Here is a 20,416-nt window from a genome sequence, read left to right as displayed (position 1 = left end):
CTTTTTGTAACCTCATTAGAAGAAAGTATACTTCTGTTCAAATGTGTTACTCTGAGATAATAATCTTATGGAAAATTATCTTTGATTTTATGTTTAATTGCTTCAATCATAAATAGTCTGTTCTTCCTTCTGCTCCTGGCCCCACGTCTCCCTCTTAGAATTTTTCCATGATTCTTTTTACCCATTCTATTCAGATTTATATCATTCATCATGCAAAGGAGAGTGGAGGTAAATTAAATGTAGTATTGGCAGAAATACGTAAAGGGAAAGAAATACTGCATTCCTGGAGGAACTGCAGAGATTAGTGTCACCATCAAGAATTTGAAAGATGTAGGAGTAGCAATTCCCACCACATCCCCATCCAACTCTCCTGTTTGGCCTGTGCAGAAGACAGTGGAATCTTGGAGAATGACAGTGGATTAGCTTAAACTTAACCATATGATGCTTGGAGTATCAGTTTTAGATAAAGATATTCTTTGGAGCCTTTGGCAAGCTTCTATAGGTGAATCATAGCACAGACCTCTAGGATTTTTGGAGCAAAGCCTGGCCATCATCTGCAGGTAACTACTCTCCTTTGGAGAAACAACTCTTGGCCTACTACTGGGCCTTAGTAGTATAACCATGGGCCACTAAGTTACCATGTGACCTGAGCTGCCCATCATGAACTGGGTGTTATCTGACCCACCACATCATAAAGTTGGGCATGCACAGCAATACTCCATTGACAAATGGAAATGGGTATGTACATAATCAGGTCTGAGAAGGTCCAGAAGGCACATGAAGAAGTGGCCCAAATGCCTATTGTCCCCACTCCTGCTGTACTTCCTTCTCTCATGGGGAAGTTCCCTTTGATAGTTGACAGAGGAAGAGAATAATGGTTTACAGATGGTTCTGCATGATACACAGACACCACCCAGAAGTGAACAGAGAAAGCACTACAGCTCCTCCCTGGCACATCCCTGAAGGATAGTAGTAAAGGGAGATCCTCCCAATGGGAAGAACTTCAGGCACTATGCCTAGTTTTTCTCTTTGCCTAGAAGGAAAAATAGCCAGCTATGCAATTCTAGACTGATTCATGGGCTGGGGCTAATGGCTTGGTTGGATGGAAACGTGACTGGAAAATTAGTGGCAAAGAAATCTTGGGTAGAGTTATGTGAAAGACATTTATGAATGGGCAAAAAGTATGAAAACATTTGTGTTCCATGTGAATGCTCACAGAGAGTGACCTCTGCAGAAGAGAATTTTAGTAATCAGGTGGATGGGATGACCCATCATGTGGATACCAGTCAGACTCTTTCCCACCCAATGGGCTTCCTTTACCCAAGGGGCTTATGGCAAAGGGGCCATAGTGGTGGATATGGATGTTATGCATGGGCTCAGCAACATGGACTTCCACTCACCAAGGCTGACCTGGCTCTGGCTACCACTGAATGCTCAATCTGCCAGCAGCAGAGCTCAACACCAAAACCCTGATGTGGCACCATGTTCCACAGACAGGTTGATTACATTAGACTGCTTCCAAAATGGCAGCATTTTGTTCTCACTGGAATACATGCTTACTCTGAAGACAGATTTGTCTTCCCTGAATACAATATTTTTGCCAAACTACCATCCATGGATTAATAGAATGCCTTACCCACAGTTATGGTACTCCACACAGCATTACTTCTCATCAGAGAACTCACTTCACAGCAAAAGAAGCACAGCAATGGGCCCATTCTCAGGGAATTCACTGGTTTTACCATGTTTTCCACCATACTGAAGCATGTGGCATAACAGAATGGTGGAATGGCCTTTTGAAGACCCCATTACAGTGCCGGCTAGGTAACAATACCTTGAGGGCTGAGGAAAGGTTTTTCATAAGGCTATGCTCTGAATCAGCATCCAATATATGGTGTTGTTTCACCAACAGCCAAGATTCACAAGTCCAGGGTTGGGGGAGGGGGGGGGTTGGAAGTGGCACAACTCGCTATTACCACTACTGCCTCACTAGCACAATTTTGCTTCCTTTCCCACAACTTTATTGTGTGCTGGCCTAGAGGTCATAGTTCCAGAAAGAAGAATCCAGAGGCTCTCACCAGGCCACACACAATGATTCCACTGACCTGGAAGTTAAGACTGCCACCTGGCCACTTTGGGCCCCTCATGCCTCTGAGTCAATAAGTAAAGAAGGCAGTAACTGACTGGGGTGACTGATTCTGACTGGAATCCTGCTCCATAATGGAGGTAGGAGAGCATGTCTGGAATACAGAAGATCCCTTATGGAAACTCTTAATGTTACCAAGCCCTGTGATTGAGATCAGTGGAAAACAAAATCCAATCCAGGCGAAACTACTGATGGTCCAAACCTTTTAGTAAAGATTGGGTTACCCTCCCAGGTAAAGAACATCAATCAGCTGAAGTGCTTGTTGAAGGCAAAAGGAATACAGAATGGGTAGTGGAAGAAGATAATTATGTATACCAGTTACAGAAATAAGGCCTGTAATTGTCATGAGTTATTTCCTTCTTATTTTACTATAGATACATTTGTGTGTGTATATGAATGTACATATGTACATGTGTGTGTATCTTTTTTTCTTTTCTCATCCCCTTTTGATATAACAAAAGATATCTTGATTTTACATATCAAATATTCAGTATCCAAGTATCGTTAATTTTACATCAGAGTAATTAAGTTATAGGAGATCAAGGAGAAGAATAAACATCATTCAAGGACTTTACCTGCTCTTCTGGGAAAGGGGTTAGTGCCTTTGTGGTTATATATAGGATAGTTGTATCATGTTAATTATGGATTTATGGAATTAATGGAATTGTGGAATTATTATTATCTTCATTTGGAGATTAAGTATGGTTTAAGGAGATGCATATGAAGGCCAAATTGACAAAGGGTGAATTTGTGATTGTTAATTTTATGTGTCAACTTGGCTGGCTATGGGGTGCCCAGATTAAACATTATTTCTGGACGTGTCTGTGAGAGTGATTCTGAATGAGATTAGCATTTGAATTGGTAGACTCAGTAAGGTAGATCACCCACCTCATTGTGGGTGGACATCACCCAATCCATGGAAGACATGAACAGAACAAAAAGCAGAGGAAAAAGGAATTCACTCCCTTTTTTTCCTGACTCATTGTGAGTTGGGACATCTTATCTCTTCTTCTGCCCTTTGGGATTGATACCAACAGCTTCCCTGAGTCTCAGGCCTTTGGACTTGGACTGAATTATATCACTAGCTTTTCTGGGCCTCTATTTTACAGACAGTAGATGGGGGGACTTCATAATCATGTCAGCCAATTCCTCACAATCAATCTCGTTTCATACATACACACATATATGTATTCATATATAGATATTATACATATTTCATAGATAATCTGCTATTGGTTCTGTTTCTCTGGAGAACCCTAAGTTAGGAACTAGACCTATATAACGACTCTCTGGTTGAAAAAAAATAAACCATTGTTAACTATCTCAAGTAAAAAGTGAGTAATTTGTAAAAGTGTGCCAGGCTGTTTTGTTTTGTTTTGTTTTGTTTTGTTTTAACGGAACAATGTAGCTAGGCGAGTAGAATGGTGTATTTCGTATCTACTACTGTGTAACAAACTGCCACAAACTTGATGGCTTAAGCAACACAAGTTTACATTCCTGTGGCTCAGGAATCTGGGTGCAGATGAGTTGGAGCTCATGGGCTACAATCAGTGAGTCAGCGGGGGCCCTCACTTAAAGCATAGGACCCTCCTCCATCCTTCTGTTGTTGTTTATTGGCAGAATTCAGTTCCTTAAAGCTGTAGCACTGAGGTCGCAGCTCCTGGAGGACAGTCCTCTCCATGGGCAGTTCACAGCGTGATGTTTGCTTTCTTCCTTGAGCCAGCAGGTGCATCTCTGCTGTTTTTAAGGCTTTTTTGCCCAATTAAGCCGGGCCCACCAGAGATAATGTCCCTTTTAACTAAAAATAAACTGATTTAGGGGCCTTAATTACATCTATACAATCCCTTTCATCATATAACATAATAAATCATAGAAGAGATACCTCATAGTCATGGGTCCACCTTAAGAAGGAGGGTGTTACATAGGTACATGCCAGGGGCAGCAATCTTAGGGACCATTTAGAATTCTGTCCACCACAAATGGACTCAATGTGAGTGTTGGAAAACTGACAAAATATCCTTCCCTTCGACATTACCTCTTTCTCTCACAATGTACCCCCTTCAGATTCTCCAAATTATCAAGGAACGGCTTTGGCCTAGCTGGGTTGGATGTCCAACTCTGGTTCAATTAACTGCGGCCAGCGGTATGGTTCCATGTATACAATGGCCTCCGGGGGCCTACGAGTGTGGTTGGAAAGCTAGGGGTGGTGGGCTTGGAAGATGACCCTAAGAGATTTACCTCCTGCTGTCTTTTATTCCACAAAAGGACCTTCTTCTGGAGGGTGGGGCAGAGTATACAGTGAAAATGTCCCCTGGGCAGGAATGAGAGTACTTGTGATCTCTTTTGTGGCACTCTAGAACTTGCCCAAAGTGAAATGTATTGTAAACTAGACTGTGTTTTATGCATGCCACATTCAGAAAATCTGAACAATGCAAAATTGAAATAAAAACTTATCTAGAGTGATAGTGGAGGAATGGGGAGTGACTGTTAATGGGCACAGGGTTTTGTTTTGAGGATTATGAAAACATTCTAAAATTGGTTTATGTATATTCCAGCATGGACTGTAGAAATGGCTGAGACACAATGAGCACCCTTAGCCTCCAGCCTGAAGTCTCTAAGTACTGTTACCCCATTAAAGATGGGCTCTTTGTGGGGCACCTGGGTGGCTTAGTCGGTTCGATGTCCAACTTTGGCTCAGGTCATGATCTCGTCGTGGTTTGTTGGTCTGAGTCCTGTATCGGGCTCTGTGCTGACAGCTAAGAGCCTGCTTTGGATTCTGTGCCTGACTCTAGCTCTCTGCCCCTCTCCCACTCATGCTCTATTTCTCTCTCTCTGTCTCAAAAATAAATAAGCATGAAAAAAAATTAAAAAAAAAGATGGGCTCTTTGGGGTAATGGCTTATTTCAACATTAAAAATTTTTGTTTAATCTTGATTTATTTTTGAGAGGGGGGAGGGGCAGAGAGAGAGAGACAGAGGATCTGAAGTGGGCTCTTCACTGAAAGCAGAGAGCCTGATATGGGGCTCAAACTCATAAACCATGAGATCATGACCTGAGCCAAAGTCAGATGCTTAACCCACTGAGTCAGCCAGGCACCCTGGTAATGGCTTATTCCAGGTTTGGGTCACAGAAGGCATCAGATGAGTCTGATATGTCTTGCGTCACAAAGCAAGAGTTTATAAATTCATGGGATCATGCGACAGGTTTGGCCAGTTTTAGTTCCTTCACATTGGCTACAGAGTTGTATGTTTTGGCTTGGCCACATATGCGCCCATCAGAGGGAGTAAAACAGTGGAAAGCTTTATTACTTAGGCACCCAGGAAATCCTGCAGATGATGTTGGAGACTGGGCTTGGAGATGTTGCCTGTGCCTGCTGGGTCGCTGTGAGGGGCTGTGGAGTTATGCTTTACCTGTCTAGTGACACTGTGCGCCTTTTTTCAATTCTGTTCCTCCCAGTCCCTATTTCTGTTCCTCCCATTCCGCACTTCATGGAGTTTTACTCTCTCAGATGCACTGTACATCTGTTTGTGTGTCCTTTGAAGGGCCACAGACCATAGTAATATCTAAGATTTTTCCACCTTCCCCCACATTTCCTGTCAAGAATCAATTTTTGCCTTCTAGGGGTTGATATCACACATGCTCTACATACTGTAGTGCATTTTTACTGGCAAGTATGGAGAATATGGGCATTCCTAAACTTGTAAGACATGGAAGCCCAGAAAGGGCCAAGGTAAGTATACTCCATTATTGGGAATCAAAGCCCAATTTTCTCTGGTAGAGACCTTGGGCCACTGTGACAAAGAAACAGCAAGATAGATTTCAGGCTCTTCTCTCCCACAGGTATTGATGCCCAGAGGTCTTGAACCATAGGTGTTGACCCTGAATATATCTCCTGCATGCTAATGCCTATCTCAGGGTCAGCTGTCTGGGAATACACATGTCACAACTGAGTCTGTTGTTGACTTATTACTTCTGAGCATCGTGGTAGTGGGCAAAACCTTATCACCATGAATACTTGCTGGGTCTCTTTCATTGACCTCCAGAGCCCCTCTCCCTGTTCTGTGCTCAGGGAGACTGACCACATGGATTGCATCAATGAGCACCTTGTCTCCGGCTTCCTGAGAGGCTTGGCCAATCAGAGTCACTGAGGTTGGAGGGGGATGAGGTTAGAGTAGTTTTTCTCCCAGCTCCTCCTCCCTCAGGTCGCAGTAGTCTGCCTGTTTCTAGTAAGGGCCCACGCTCCTGTCAGCTGGGCCTCTCTGCAGCCCTCACCCTCAGTTTTAGTAGCTATCTCCTCTCTTTGGCTTCTTCAGGCCTAAAGCTTATAAGAGCTTCCTGCTTTTGCTAGCCCCAAGGGCATCACATTATCTCTGTGCTTCTCCTCAATTCTGCCCACCTCTATCGTAGTCCATTTTTTGGACTCTCCTTAAATCACTCAGCTTGCAGATGACACATTTCCTGCTGGGAACCCGGCTGACACACCTAATGCAGTGACCTGAATAAGGAACGGGGCTTTGAAATCTGGGGGAACATTTCAGTGGGTAAAGGTCAGTGGGATGTGTGTGTTTGCAGGAAGGGTAGGGAGGAGAAGGAGATGCAGGTGGTGAGTGTGTAAAGATGGGTTTTGCGCGTACAGTCTTCTTGAAGGCGGTAGGAGTATAAAAGTCTGTACTCTTCAGGGGTTGGGAGAAGTAATGCAGAGTGTTGTGAGAAGTGAATGTAACACATTTCATAAAAGCACATGCCATAACTACCAAGATGTTATCGCAAGGAGGTGCTTAAGAGATGGCTAGATTGTGGCAATGCTGCTTGGTGACACAGTAAAGTTAATGTTTTGTAGAAGAAATGAACACTGGAGTGTTTACTCTGAGCTAGTGTGCTGATACAACACTGTACTTGAGGAGACCATCTGCTGTCTTGGCATCCTTCCATCTATGATGCCCATGAATTTGCCATGAGATGGTGCATTTTGCTGTGGGACTTAGAAAAAGACATCATCAGAATAGTCAGTCCACTGTGAGGGCTCTTGTCTGACACGTATAGAGGTAAATAAACCATTGGGTTGTGTTCTGTCCTTTGATTATTACTGACAAATTGTTGTAGGTGGTAAGTTTCTAATACAAATTTTCATTAATTGCCACTGGACATTACACGTAAAGTACTAAGCATGGGTTCCACACATGTATGCGAGCCACACATCCAGTTTCTTAGTGGTCTCTCCAGTTCCCCCTGTGACCAATAAGCTAATGCTTTACATGCATACATGCTTTTATTTTTATGTAGAAGACACAGAACTGTGTCTGGTACCTACAAGATACTCTGCATATGAACCGTTTTGGTGTTCTAAGAATCCAGTGGGGTGGATGCTAAGGAACTTCTTCCGGTTAGGAGTGGAGTCAGGATTTGCACTTAGACAACCCGCTCAGCAGCTCGTGTTCTGACTGTCATGCAACACTTCCTCTCATGGGGTTTGAATAGATGGGCCATGAACATGGGAACAGAGAACAGTAGTTGTCTAAGCCTTCCTTCTTCCTCCAAGAGGCCCTTCAAAGAGAATTTTCTGAGTCTAGGCTATAGAAATACCATCTTGAGTTTTATTTTTTTTTTCCACCTATGAGATCTAAGATCTTGCTTACTCTCTGTTTTACAAATGACACAGCTTAGCCAAGCATGTCCCTCTAGAATTCCCAAGGCCAGGAAGATGGCCCAGGAAGTTGCTTGTGAATTTGATGGACCCCAGGAAGATCCTTCTGTCCCAAAATATGTCTCTAATAGCCTGTATTGTGTCTGAAATACTCTTTCTTAGAGTTAGTGCTTCAAGTCATGGACTCATTGGGGTCTTGAGCCCCACTATAAATAACCAAAGATCTTTTGCCAGTAGGTTTTTTCTTTTTAAAGGCTAACAGAAACCTATTCAGACTAGTTCTAGAAATAGAGATAATTGTATCCAAATGACACAAATATTGTTTCCCAGAGCACAAGATTACCAAGCAGCTTGGGAATTGGTTCTTAGCAATTTTTTGGTTTCTAGGGAATTCCTAACAGCAAGGAAAATATTCTCTCTGAGGCTGTGTGCATCCTTGTTTCTGCTATTCCTTACAGAGGAAAGAGAGTGAGGCAGAAATACAGACTGACCTTCTCTGCCTTGGCCCTCTCATGGAAGGAAATGACCACTTCAACCCTATGCACACTTCAGTCCAAAGGTTTGTAAGGGCTTGTCTCAGAATCTTGATTCCATATCCCCTAGAGAACATGCTTGGCTCAGCTCTTGTCAGGGGTCCACCCTGGGTCCAGTCACCTGGACTGTGGATGAGGCCACATAGTAGTTGCCCAGCTATGGGTGCCATTGGATCAGACATTCAGAGACGGGGACATACAAAGCAGGTCTTCCAAGAGTGTGGGGGAATAATGTAGAAACATGGGAATCTCTCCTACAACATCATGAGGACGAATACCTATTAATTAACTCCTCCTATCTGATGGCCCTCAGATAAAAAATGTGCTTTTGAGGCACTGCTGAAGATAAGGTAATCCTGGACGGTACTGTGAAATGGATAGGAAGGGAGTTGCCGGGTTCAGAAGTGGTGCACAAGGAGGAAAATGATCACGTTTTGGAGAGCACTCTGGCACACACACACACACACACACACACACACACACACACATATATAATCAGCATACTCCCTAAGTCTTTTCTGTTTTCCTTTTTCTTTTCTCCTTCATATTTTTTTTTAATTTGAAGGAGACCTTATAAGTTTAGTGCAGTCCCTCGTTCTCTTTTCCAGTTGAAAATGAGGTTTATGAGTTTACAATGATCTTCCCGGGGTTACAAAGCTAATTAGGATCCTGGCTTCTATCTCTGCACCTCACTGCTGGTTCTTCATGCTACTCTCCACCCTACTATGTCCAATCCTGCATTTTCTTTAATGCGACATCCTTATCTGACCTCTCAGTTACACCGTGTTGTGGCAGAAATATCTCACAACCCCCCAAGAACCATTTGTGAGCAAGCTGTAGAAATTCCAATTTCCTTGGAATTTCCCTCAGGTTAAAAAAGCAGGCTTGAGTTTCTCAAGCTTAGTTGCTCAGCTACTAAAAAGTAATGTTAATACCACCAAAGGGCTTAAAAGCAAACTGTGGAAAAGGGGGAAAAAAAATCATTTGATCTTAGCTGATAAAGACAGTCCTGGTGTGATAGTGCAGCTTTAGTACATTCCTCCCAGGGTCTGGTTTGGTCTGAACCTTATCTGCACAGAATTAGTGGCTTGTAGAGTTACCCAGTAACATCTTATATTTTCCAAGACCTTGATTAATGTTTAAAGAAATATGGGCAATGTTACGTGCTATTCTTTTAAAAATAGCCACTACTGACCGAAATGGGTCGGCTTTCCCCTCAAAGATCTTCATTCCTCTTGTGTGTTACAAATAATAATATCTAACATTTGTTGAGCACTTCCTATGTGTTGGGTTCTATTCTAAGTGTTTTATATCCCTTCTAATCCTCAAAACAACCTTAGGAGGTATATGTATTTTTCCCATTTTCCTGGCATAGAAGAAATTAAGTCTTAGAAAGGTTCTGACTTGCCCTGGAGCAAATGGAGTGAGGAATCAATATAGGTTTTTATGTCCCTAAAAACTGTTCCTTTAATCACACTACTATTATGCCTCTTTAGGTATATTTATGTAGAATCAGCACAGTTTACGCTTGGCAGTTTTCAATCAGAAAGCAAGGGTTAAACATTTATTCTTTAAAAATTTCCCAATCTTCATCTTGCTCCCCCCTCCCAATAAGAATGAACTAAAACCTTCAAAGGTTAGACCAAAGAGTAAAACGGGTTTAGTGTATGAGGACTTTTATTTGGAATATGAAGTCAAAAGGCCAGATGAATAAGAATTGCTCGTTTAGAATTTCAGATAGTTTTCTCTTATCAGTGTAATTCTAGTCTTTCCCACCAGAGGGCAGTTATCACATAAAAATATGCAACCCCTCTTGGCTTCACTTTCCGACCACCAAGTCACATCACATCTGGATTTAGTTTTACAGCTCAGTACAGATCCTGAGAAGATCTCTGCTTATTTCAAGTCTGAAGCTAATATGTCATGCTTTGCTTTTTTTTTCTTGCCTAGCAACTGAAAGGAGCTTCTGATATCTTAGAAAACATCTCTTCAAATGGGAGTGCTAATGTGGGCCAAAGACAGATGCTTGTAGATGTCCTATTTTGGAGGTAAAAATCTTGTACCAAACACTCAATGACAGTCAAAAGCATTCTTCTGTGTCCACTATTTTATACTTTATTTCACTTAAATACCATTTGGTTTCAGTAAACTGTATTGCTCAAAAAAATTAGATTTATATGCTTTTTCATGAGGATTCTAAAGATTAGCAGAGAAAAAAGATTGAAGTTTTTGATACAAAACAAATAACTTTTCAAGTTTCCAGCCTTGTGATCTAGAAAGGCAACTGCAAACACTTGTATTTATTGATCACTTAGCACAATGCCTTATGGAGAAAGTGTTTTATGGCCAGAATCAAATCCAATCTTCCCAACATCCTTGGGAGGTATGTTTTGTCACTACACCCCCATTGTAGAGACAAAGAAATTGCAATATACTCAGGTGAAGTAATACGCCAAAGGATTCCCCCCATTCCATGTTCTTAACCACCATGAAGTAGTAGATTTGTTAGAGATTAGATGGGCCCAAGTGAACAGACACATGGTTCAAGATCAATGGTGCTCAGAAAATCAATGGTGCTTAGAATCTCCTGGTGCTCATAAAATCAATGTCCAGAAAAGGAGGATGAGGTGGGGTGGTTAGGCTACCTGGCTGTTCTCACTGGCTGCACTGCAGGCTCCACTATGTCCAAGGGCACAGCCACTTGGGCAATGGTTACAGACCATCATTCCATGGCAGGCAATGATCCCAGGTGGTGTCTGAGCTCAGAAGACAGACAGTCTGGCAGGAGCCTGGCTAGCAGGTGGAGAGCACAGAAACCAGGATCCATGCCTACAGAAAGAACAGGTGGGCTCCAAAGAGGTACCCTAGCCCTAGCCATGGGTTAAGATTCAGGACGGGGTCCAGGCCCTAAGAAGGGCTGTGGAAGTTGGCAGGGGAGAAATCAAAGTGAGGAAAGAATCTTGGCCAATGTTCAGCCTTACACATTGGGCTAACTCCCAGAGTAAGAAGGGCTCTGATTTGGAATTTGGCTGGAGAATCAAGAGGGCAGGCCAATGCCCAGTTGTGTAGTTATGCCCCAGGGTCTGGGAAGGTTGGCTTCACTGCAACAGTGAACTGAGGCTATTGGTAAGTCATTTGCCTTGGCTACAGTGGATTCAGGAACATAAGCAGTGATGAGCCTGACAGTGGGTACATTGGTGAGTCCAGCAAGAAGGACTCGGGGAAGGCAGGGTAAACATAGTTGGGGTTCATTCTGAATCTGCACTTCTTCCCCTAGCATGCCCATTCCTGAGCACTGCCAGATAAACCTGATTCCAGGATGATAACTCCTATCAGGAACCATAAGCTGTCTCTTCAGACTTGTGGACCTGAAGGGTCATGAGCACATAGAAACCAAATGAATGAGTAGAATCTTTCAAAGCATTTCTCATTCACTAGCTCTTGAACACCTGTTCTATGTCCCATGATTCTTAGCATAGTACCTAGCTTCATAATGTGTAAAATTAGACCCAGGAGTTTATAACAAAGGTGCAGGTTGAACCTCAAACCCAGCAAGTGCAGGACGATTATTTTCTGCTGAAATTATGTGGGCAGTCAACAGGGAGAGGGAGTGTTGCGCCTTAAAGGAAGGACATCAGAGCATCAGCAGTAAGATGAGGATGAGGACATCCGTATAGTTTCCTGTGACTGTTGTAACAAATGACCAAAAACTGTGCAGCTTACCTACAGGTGTTTACTCTCTCCCAGTGTTGGAGACCAATGGTCCAACAGTAGGGCTGACTCCCTCTGGATGCTCCTGAGAAGAATCCATTCCTCACCTCTTCCAGTGTCTAGTGGCTGCTGGGATTCCTTGGCTTGCGGCCACATCACTCAAATCTTAATAAGATCAGCATCTGCAATCTCTCTCTGCTCCATGTTCTTTGTGCTCAGCTTTCTCCTCTGTGTATGTGTGTATGGAATCTCCCTCTGCCTTTCTCTTATAAAGACACCTATGGTGGCATTTGGGGCCCAGGATAATCACCTCATGTCAACACCTTTAATTTAATCACATCTGCAATGTCTTCACCAAGTAAGGGAGCATTTACAAATTCCAGGGATTAGGACGTGGACATCTTTTGGAAGGCCATGATTCAGCATCCCATTATTATATTATTAAAGCATCTCAAATGAAAGAAATAGCATGAGGGGGGAAAAAGCAGGAGTGCTTGGAGGACAATAGAGCAGTTAGTCTAGAGGATAGGGACCATCCAGAGCAACCCTCCCCACCTATTTTTTGGTCCTATTGGTGGGGGCCTTGAATCTCAGACCAAAGAGTTTGGAATATATGATGAAGGAAATCCTATAATGTAGCTTTAGACAGAATTGTCAAGATCAGATTGTATGGCTGCAACAGTTTTCCCATAAGAGAGCTTTAAACCACTGCAAGTACTTGATCAGAGGAAGGATGATGCCATCTAAGCTGTGTCTTAGGAAGACTGCCTTCTCTGGCCTCTCAAACCCTGTTAAAATGTAATAGTACTTCTTATGGCTCCTATATAAAGTATAAACTCCCTAATGGGAGTTTGGCTCCAAAGCTAAACTGCAGAGCTGACTCCAGCCTACAAGATTGTAAAGAGGTCCAGTCAAATATCCCTTCAAACATCCTGGGTGCATGTTCCAATGTGTCCATCCCTTTATCTCCTTCCAGACTGCTGCTACAGTCTGTTGTCATCTCATGACTGCTTCTCCAGGCAGCAGAGGTCCTTGGCTCTGGTTTACCCAAAGCATGCATACAGCCCCTTTTCTTAATTCCCCCAAAGCCTAGTTGATAGCAGGCTCCAATGTGGAACAAAACCTTATTCATGAATTCTTCAAAAGAAATGTTTAAGACATGATATTGGCCATCTAGTTCTCAGCTCTATCAGCCATGCCCCCTCAGAAACCCTTGCCAACCAGCTCTCTCCTTTCCAGCAGACTATTGGTCAATTTTCTTAAAAGCATATTATTGAAACAAAACAAGCCTTTCAGAGCTTATGTCAGCCTCAAGGAAATTATTTCCAACCCCTCCCACCTGGCTCCTTGAAATTGTAGTCTGTATGCAATATTCACTCCCCGACCCACTGGACTTTCACTTCTGCCCCTACCTTGCCTCTGACTCTCCCCTTAGTTACGTCAGAGACACCCTTGCTCCTAAATCTATGCTTCCATTCTTATCTTCCTTAACCTCTTTATCCTTTGACATGAGCCATGCTGTTTGACCTTGCCTTACTTCTCACTTCCCTACCTCCTCAATGTCTCACCACCGCTGTGGGAGAAAAACCAGTTCAAACCATCACAGTCTCTGCAGAGAAGTAATTCATCCCATAAAGATGGTAAACCACCTTGCTTAATAACATAAAAAGTTAACTGTTTTCCAAACTGTGGTTTATGACCAATTGGGGGTACTGAAATCAACTTAGTGAGTTGTAAGACTCAGTGTTAAGCTAAATGGAATTGAATAGAGACCATCAGACTGTATCACATGTAGTAAAGCTAAGTGTTTTGTGCACATGTGTGTTCATTGGGCGGAGGTGCTAACTATATTTCTTATTGTGGGTCCAATCAGAAAAGTAGGAAGTAAAAAAGGCAAAAAAAAAAAAAGTAAAAAAGGCACTTATTTTGGTCTTAATGAAGGTAACTCCTATATTCTAGAATAGAACTTAAACTTTAATTTGGAAGTAAAACAAAACAAAACAAAAATCTTCAGCAGGACTTTTGATTTTAAAGAGACAAAAAATGTCCATCAACTGATGAATGGATAAATATGTATACACACACACACACACACACACACACTAGAATATTACTTAGTCATCAAAAGGAATGCAATCTTGCCATATGCAATGATACGGATGGAGCAGAGTGTATTATGCAAAGTGAAATAAGTCAGGCAGAGAAAGACAAATATATGATTTCATTCATATGTGGAATTTAAGAAACAGAAAAGATGAACTTGTGGGAAGGGGAAAAAAAAGAGAGGGAAACAAACAATAAGTAACTCTTATAATAGAGAACAAACAGAGGTGATGTAGGGAGGTGGGTGGGGGATGGGCTAGATGGGGGATGGGCTAGATGGGTGATGGGCACTAAGGAGGGCATTTGTCAGGATGAGCACTGGGTGTTGTCTGTGAGTGAGGAATCACTAAGTTCTACTCCTGAAGCTAATATAACACTGTCTGTTAACTCACTAGACTTTAAATAAAAAACTTGAAGAAAGCACCCCCAGAATTCTGGTTCACTCCTAGAGCAACTGGTAAAAATTCAAGCAGCTTTGAAAATGTTATTTTGTCCCAACAAAAATGACACACAAGGCCTTCCACGCTCACCTCTCCAGCCTCATGTTCCCACTTTGTCCCCTGGATTCTGCACTGAAGCCACACAGAGTCTTTTGTGTCCTGCAATCACAGAATTCTGGCTCCAGGTCCTGCAACATGCCATTCTGTTGCAGGGAACACTCCAACTCCCCCCTTACCTTCCCTGCCCAAAGCTTCATCTGTCCCACTCCATCATCCCTCTCATCCAGGTTGAGAGACCGCTCTTTCTAGGGAACCTTCTTAGACTCCAAGCCTAGCTGTTACTGGACTCCTCAAATGAGCTCCTATGCATGGGGGTCTGGATGAGCAATTCATGAAGCCGACTACGGCACTCTTTCCCACCTGTTTTATTATTGCAGCACCCCCCCCCCAGGGTATTTTAAAACATTTTTTTCATCCAATTCTCGTCCTTCTCCCCCATGAAAATTTAATATCACAGATACACCATGTGTCTGTTTGTGTACTGTGGGCCTTCGGAGGGCCAGGAACCATTACCTAATGGCTAAAATTTTACATAATCTTAAATTATATGCAATTTTTTCTCTATAAGGACCAATTTTTGTCCTCTTGTGGGTGACATTGCCCCCATAGAGAATGCATGGAATTGAATAAAACTCTGCTGGTCCTCTTGAAAGGGCTAAGAAGAAAAAACAACAGTGCACTCTTTCCTGATGAGAAGCTTATGTCAAATGCTGAATAGGTGAAGGAAGGTAAAGGTGAAGTACAGATTTAGCAATGAGGCTGACCGACCTAACCAAGGGCAGAGTCGGTGGTAGGGCAAAAGTCACTCTGCAGCAGTGTGGAGGGTGACAACTGAATACAGACCACAAATCCAAGGACATGGGCTGTGAGGGGATGAAAATAACCAGCTCAAAGATGAGAGAAGGTCTAGGAGGTCTTGTTTTAAAAAGATGGGGCACACTTGATTTCAGGCTGATGGAGCATGGATTCTGAGAGACTGGAGAATACCCAGGAAGGGGTAACTGGCTGGATGAAAGCCCAGAGGAGGGGGGAGGGGACAAGGGAATCATAAGCAAGGCAAAGAGGCTCCTCTCTTTCTGACATGTCTGGGTATCAACGTAGAAGGGCCTCAGGGGAAGTCATTTCATCTGGGAGAGTGAGACCAGTACCCAAGGGAAAGACTGAGGAGTGGAAGACATTTGCAGTATCCACTTTGGAGAAATAGGAGAAGCTGGTCGAAGTACACAGAAGGATGGCCCAGTGGCATCAAGGGCCAACTGAAATAAGTACAAAGTCTGTAGCAGTTTGACGTTTTTTTCCCTATAGTTTTCCAGGCACTATCTTAGGTGCTGGGGATACAGTAGCAAACCCTAAGTTTCTTTTCTTTTTTTTTTTTTAAGTTTATTTTTGAGAGTGAGAGAGAGAGAGACAGAGTGCAAGTTGGGGAGGGGCAGAGAGAGAGAGAGAGAGAGGGAGACACAGAATCCGAAGCAGGCTCCAGTCTCTGAGCTGTCAGAACAGTCTGATGTGTGATGCAGGGCTCCAACTCACAAACCATGAGATCATGACCTGAGCCGAAGTCAGACACTTAACCAACTGAGCCACCCAGGTGCTCCATGAACCCTATGTTTCTGACCTCAAACTGCCATTGTCTGCCTTCCCCAACTGGAATATAAATTCATAAGTAGGATGGCTTTACATACTGGTAATGGTGATGAAGATAAAAATAGAGTACTGTAATGGAGTGACAGATGGAAGATCCTACTGGATGGTCAGGAAAGACCTGTCTGAAGAGATGACCTTTGACCTGAAGCCTGAATGGTACACAAAGGGCAACCTTGAGACATTCTGAGAGTGGAACTTTCAAAGAAAAAGGGACTCCAGCACAATAAGCCCGAGGAAGAAACAAACTGTAGTATTCAAGGACAGACAGTGTGGGCGAATCATAGGATCAAGGGAGAGAGGTGAGGAGGAGGTCAGCAGGGACCAAGTACTGCTGAGCCTTGAATAGCTGGGGGTTAGGGGTGCCAATAACCTGCACAGCTGAAAATCCAAGTATAACTTTTGACTCCCCCAAAACTTAACTACTAATAGCCTTCTGTTGACTGGAAGCCTTACCCATAACATAAACAGCAGATTAACACATATTTTGCATGTTGTATCTATTATACTGTGTTCGTACAATAAAGTAAGCTAGAGAAAAGAAAATGTTATTAGGAAAATCACAAGGAAGAGAAAATAGTACTAGACTGTATTTATAGAAAAAACAAAACCAAAAAAACCCATGGCTGAGAGACGGGCAAGAGTTGGGGCAGAAAGACCAGTTTGGAAGCCTGGTAGATTCTCCAGAGGGAGAAAGGGCCAAGGTAGTTGATGAGGAGTGGGGGGCAGTTCTGGGGTGGGCAGGGTCAAAGGGCAGTTTTTGGAAAATGCTGGGAGAAGTCTTGGATGTTGCATCAGATGCTCATGCCTAACCCAGGCAACTCACACAATCCCACGTGGAAACACCACTCACATCCGGTCCTCCTTGCCTGTTTTAGAGGTCCCTGGAGGCAAGAAACTGTAAGATTAATTGGATACATTTTCCTCTGACCACCCTAACAGAATTTTTTTAAGAGTTTATTTTTAGGCAGTTTTAGTTTTAAGATTTTCAGTTTTAATTTTTTAAATAGGCTTTCTTTTTTACAGCAGTTTTTTAGAGCAGGGTTGGGGGAGGGAGGGATGAACAGATAGAGCACAGAAGATTTTTAGGGCAGTTGAAGCTACTCTGTATACCATAAGAGTGGATACATGCCATTACACATTTTTCTAAATGCACATAATGTACCACACCAAGAGCAAACCCTAATGTCCACTGTGGACTTTGGGTGATCCTGATGTGTCAATGTGGATTCACCAGTTGTAACAAATGTACCTCTCTGGTGGGGGATGCTGACAATGGGGGAGGCTGTGCACGTATGCGGGCAGGGGTTATATGAAAAATCTCTGTACCTTTTTCTCAATTTTGCCATGACTATGTCTAGTACTTTAAAGCCAAATCCTTATTATCTTGTCTATTTCCTGCCACGGGCAATGAGCTCAATTCTTACCTCTCAGAGCAGCTCTGATGAAAACACCTCTCAATATTTTATGAGTCAGAGAATGTTGACATGTCTAAAAGAGTACATTTTTCCCTCCAGGGCCACCAACCTGTAAAGTGCAGGTGAAAAAAGCTGAGTGTGCACAGCATTATTAGGGCATGTTCTTAAGTACCCACCAAAATGTCTGTGGAGGTTTTCAGAGTAATAAAAAGGAGCTAAGGGAGATCATTCCCTCCTGTTTTCTGAAGTTTCATTTTTTAAAAATCTTTCTTTCATTCTAAGAAAATGGATGTGATTTATTTTAATGTTATTTATTTTTGAGAGAGAGAGACAGAGACAGAGACAGAGACAAAAAGACAGAGAGACAGAGTGAGAGCGGGGAAGGGGCAGAGAGAGAGGGGGACATAGACTCCGAGGCAGGCTCCAGGCTCCGGGCTGTCAGCACGGAGCTCGAACCCACGAGCCATGAGATCATGACCTGAGCCGAAATCGGACATTTAACTGACTGAGTCACCCAGGCCCCCCAGAAAATGGATATGATTTTTAAGGAAAGTTATTCCTGAGTCTACCTGATCTAGAAAATACTAACCTCCGTGGAGTGGAAGTTTTCTATATTTTAAGCCTTCTTGTGCATTTGTACGTTAAACACACTGTTAGAATAAAAAGCACAAATGTGTTCATAGTGAAAAGCCAATCTCCCTCCAGCCCCTTCTTCCCAATCACTGTCACCATTGCATGAGGTAGCCCCGGCTTCAGCCACATATCTTTTAGAGAGATTCTATTTATATAAGCAAATACCTACTTATACAAAAAACAAAAACAAAAACAAAACCCCATAAATAGTAGCATATCATATGCTGTTTTTACTTAGCACATTTTGAAGATCCTTCTCCAGCAGTGGGTAAAAAGTTGCCTCATTCTTTTTCAACATAAGTTGAATATAAAGGGTGTGATCATTAAGAAATTATGGGTCATTTATTTTTGCCACTTTAATAGCGGAGCTACAAGTAGACTCATTCTTAGCTTTCTGGGCCTAACTATCAAGTAGTTCAATGCTTTAACATTTTCCTCTCCCCTGTGGCTTTATTTTCATTACTAAGTTCCTCATTCTATGCCCCACTCAACCCCCATCTGAGGTTTGACATCATTATCTAACTTAGTCGACTGATCTCATTTTTGATGAGTCAAATATAATAAACCCAGATGACTTGGCTCAGATGTCCCTTCAGGACAAGTGATGAAAAAGATGAAAGGAAAGAAAATGTGTAGGACAGAGGGCTGAGAGTTTGGTGAATGTCTGAAATTTGAATATGTGTCTGTGTATCTTAATTCCTAGTCAACTATAGCTACATTCATCCCTCCCAGCTTTGCACTTGGAGACAAGGGAGACAGAAGTCGTAGCTCATATTATGAGTACACATCTCTGGACTGTGGTAAGAAGTCACAGTCCCTTAGATCACTGCAGTTCACAAGTTCAGACACTCAGAAATTCTGTAAATGCTGTTTCTGATTCTAATTCTCCTTTTCTCTTGAGGTAAGCAAAGCAGACACATTTGCCAAGGATAGCTGAGAATGTAAGGGCGATCCTTGCCTGGGCAGCTTCAGCCGGCCGTGTGCTAAATGCAACTTTGAACCATACCCTATAAATAGCCGTTCATTGTCAGCGCGTGTGAAAAGACAAGAGTGGGTGTGCGGCGGTAGGATGCAGGCCTAATTAAGTAGTTGCGTCTGCGCAGGGTTCCAAGCGAAGAGCCGTTGCGACTGATAATCCAGTCAGTAGGCAACTGCGAGGGTTTGCTCCTGACCGCACATAGACCGAAGCGAAGCGGTTCAATGCTGGCTTTGACTCCGACCATGGCAAAAATCATCTTGAGGCACCTCATTGAGACTCCGGTGCGCTACGAGGAGGAGTTTGAAGCTCGAGGTTTGGAAGACTGCAGGCTGGATCATGCTTTATACGCGCTGCCGGGGCCAACCACGGTGGACGTGAGCAAAGCCAGGGCGGCCCAGGCTCCTCGGGTGGACTCAGTGGTGGAGATGCCGACCCAAGAAGGCAAGTCCCGCTTCCAGATCCTGCTGGACGTGGTCCAGTTCCTCCCCGAGGATATCATCATTCAGACCTTCGAAGGCTGGCTGCTGATCAAGGCTCAGCACGGAACCAGAATGGATGAGCATGGTTTTATCTCAAGAAGCTTCACCCGTCAGTATAAGCTGCCAGATGGCATTGAGACCAAAGATTTGTCTGCCATCCTCTGTCACGATGGAATTCTGGTGGTGGAAGTAAAGGATCCAGTTGGGACTAATTGACATCAATTCCTGTTCTCACCGCTCCAGGAAGATTAGAATTCAGCCAATGGTACCACAGGGAATGTTTGTATTAACCACATTTGAAATGGTTTTTGTGAAGATTAAAAGTAGAGACATAGTTCCTGGTATGTTGTGGTTGTTTTTGTTGTTCTCCCTCAGAGAGGAAAATTGTTAAATGTTCCTACCGTTCAAAGCGATGCTATTCTTACACCCGAAACAGTGACAGTTTAGGAGGTGGGTTTCAGACTAGCGAAGACTCGGAATTATTTCCTTGTTACTCCAACAATGCCACAGAATCTGCTTCTGTAATAATTGATGGCAAAAGAACCATACTGATATCTTATCCATTTTATGAAGACTCTTTATATTGCTAAAAAAAAAGCTGTGATTCCCTTCACTTGGACAAGCTCTTCT

General features: G+C 43.0%; 1 protein-coding gene across 1 annotated transcript; it reads left to right on the top strand.

Annotated features, from left to right (window-relative positions):
• Positions 1 to 19,528: 19,528 nt before the first annotated feature.
• Positions 19,529 to 20,002, top strand: HSPB3 (heat shock protein family B (small) member 3). Its single transcript, XM_047851240.1, has one exon. It carries the CDS (start codon positions 19,529 to 19,531, stop codon positions 20,000 to 20,002), a length of 474 nt encoding a protein of 157 aa, XP_047707196.1.
• Positions 20,003 to 20,416: the final 414 nt, after the last annotated feature.

This window comes from Prionailurus viverrinus, chromosome A1 (genome assembly GCF_022837055.1).
Source record: "Prionailurus viverrinus isolate Anna chromosome A1, UM_Priviv_1.0, whole genome shotgun sequence".
In the NCBI taxonomy this organism is placed as follows: domain Eukaryota; kingdom Metazoa; phylum Chordata; class Mammalia; order Carnivora; family Felidae; genus Prionailurus; species Prionailurus viverrinus.
The sequence above is the reverse complement of the archived record's forward strand: the minus strand, read 5'-3'. Positions and strand labels throughout refer to the sequence as shown.

Excerpts from the sequence above, each read along its gene's own strand:
- HSPB3 (XM_047851240.1), top strand. The coding sequence starts at position 19,529 with ATGCTGGCTTTGACTCCGACCATGGCAAAAATCATCTTGAGGCACCTC.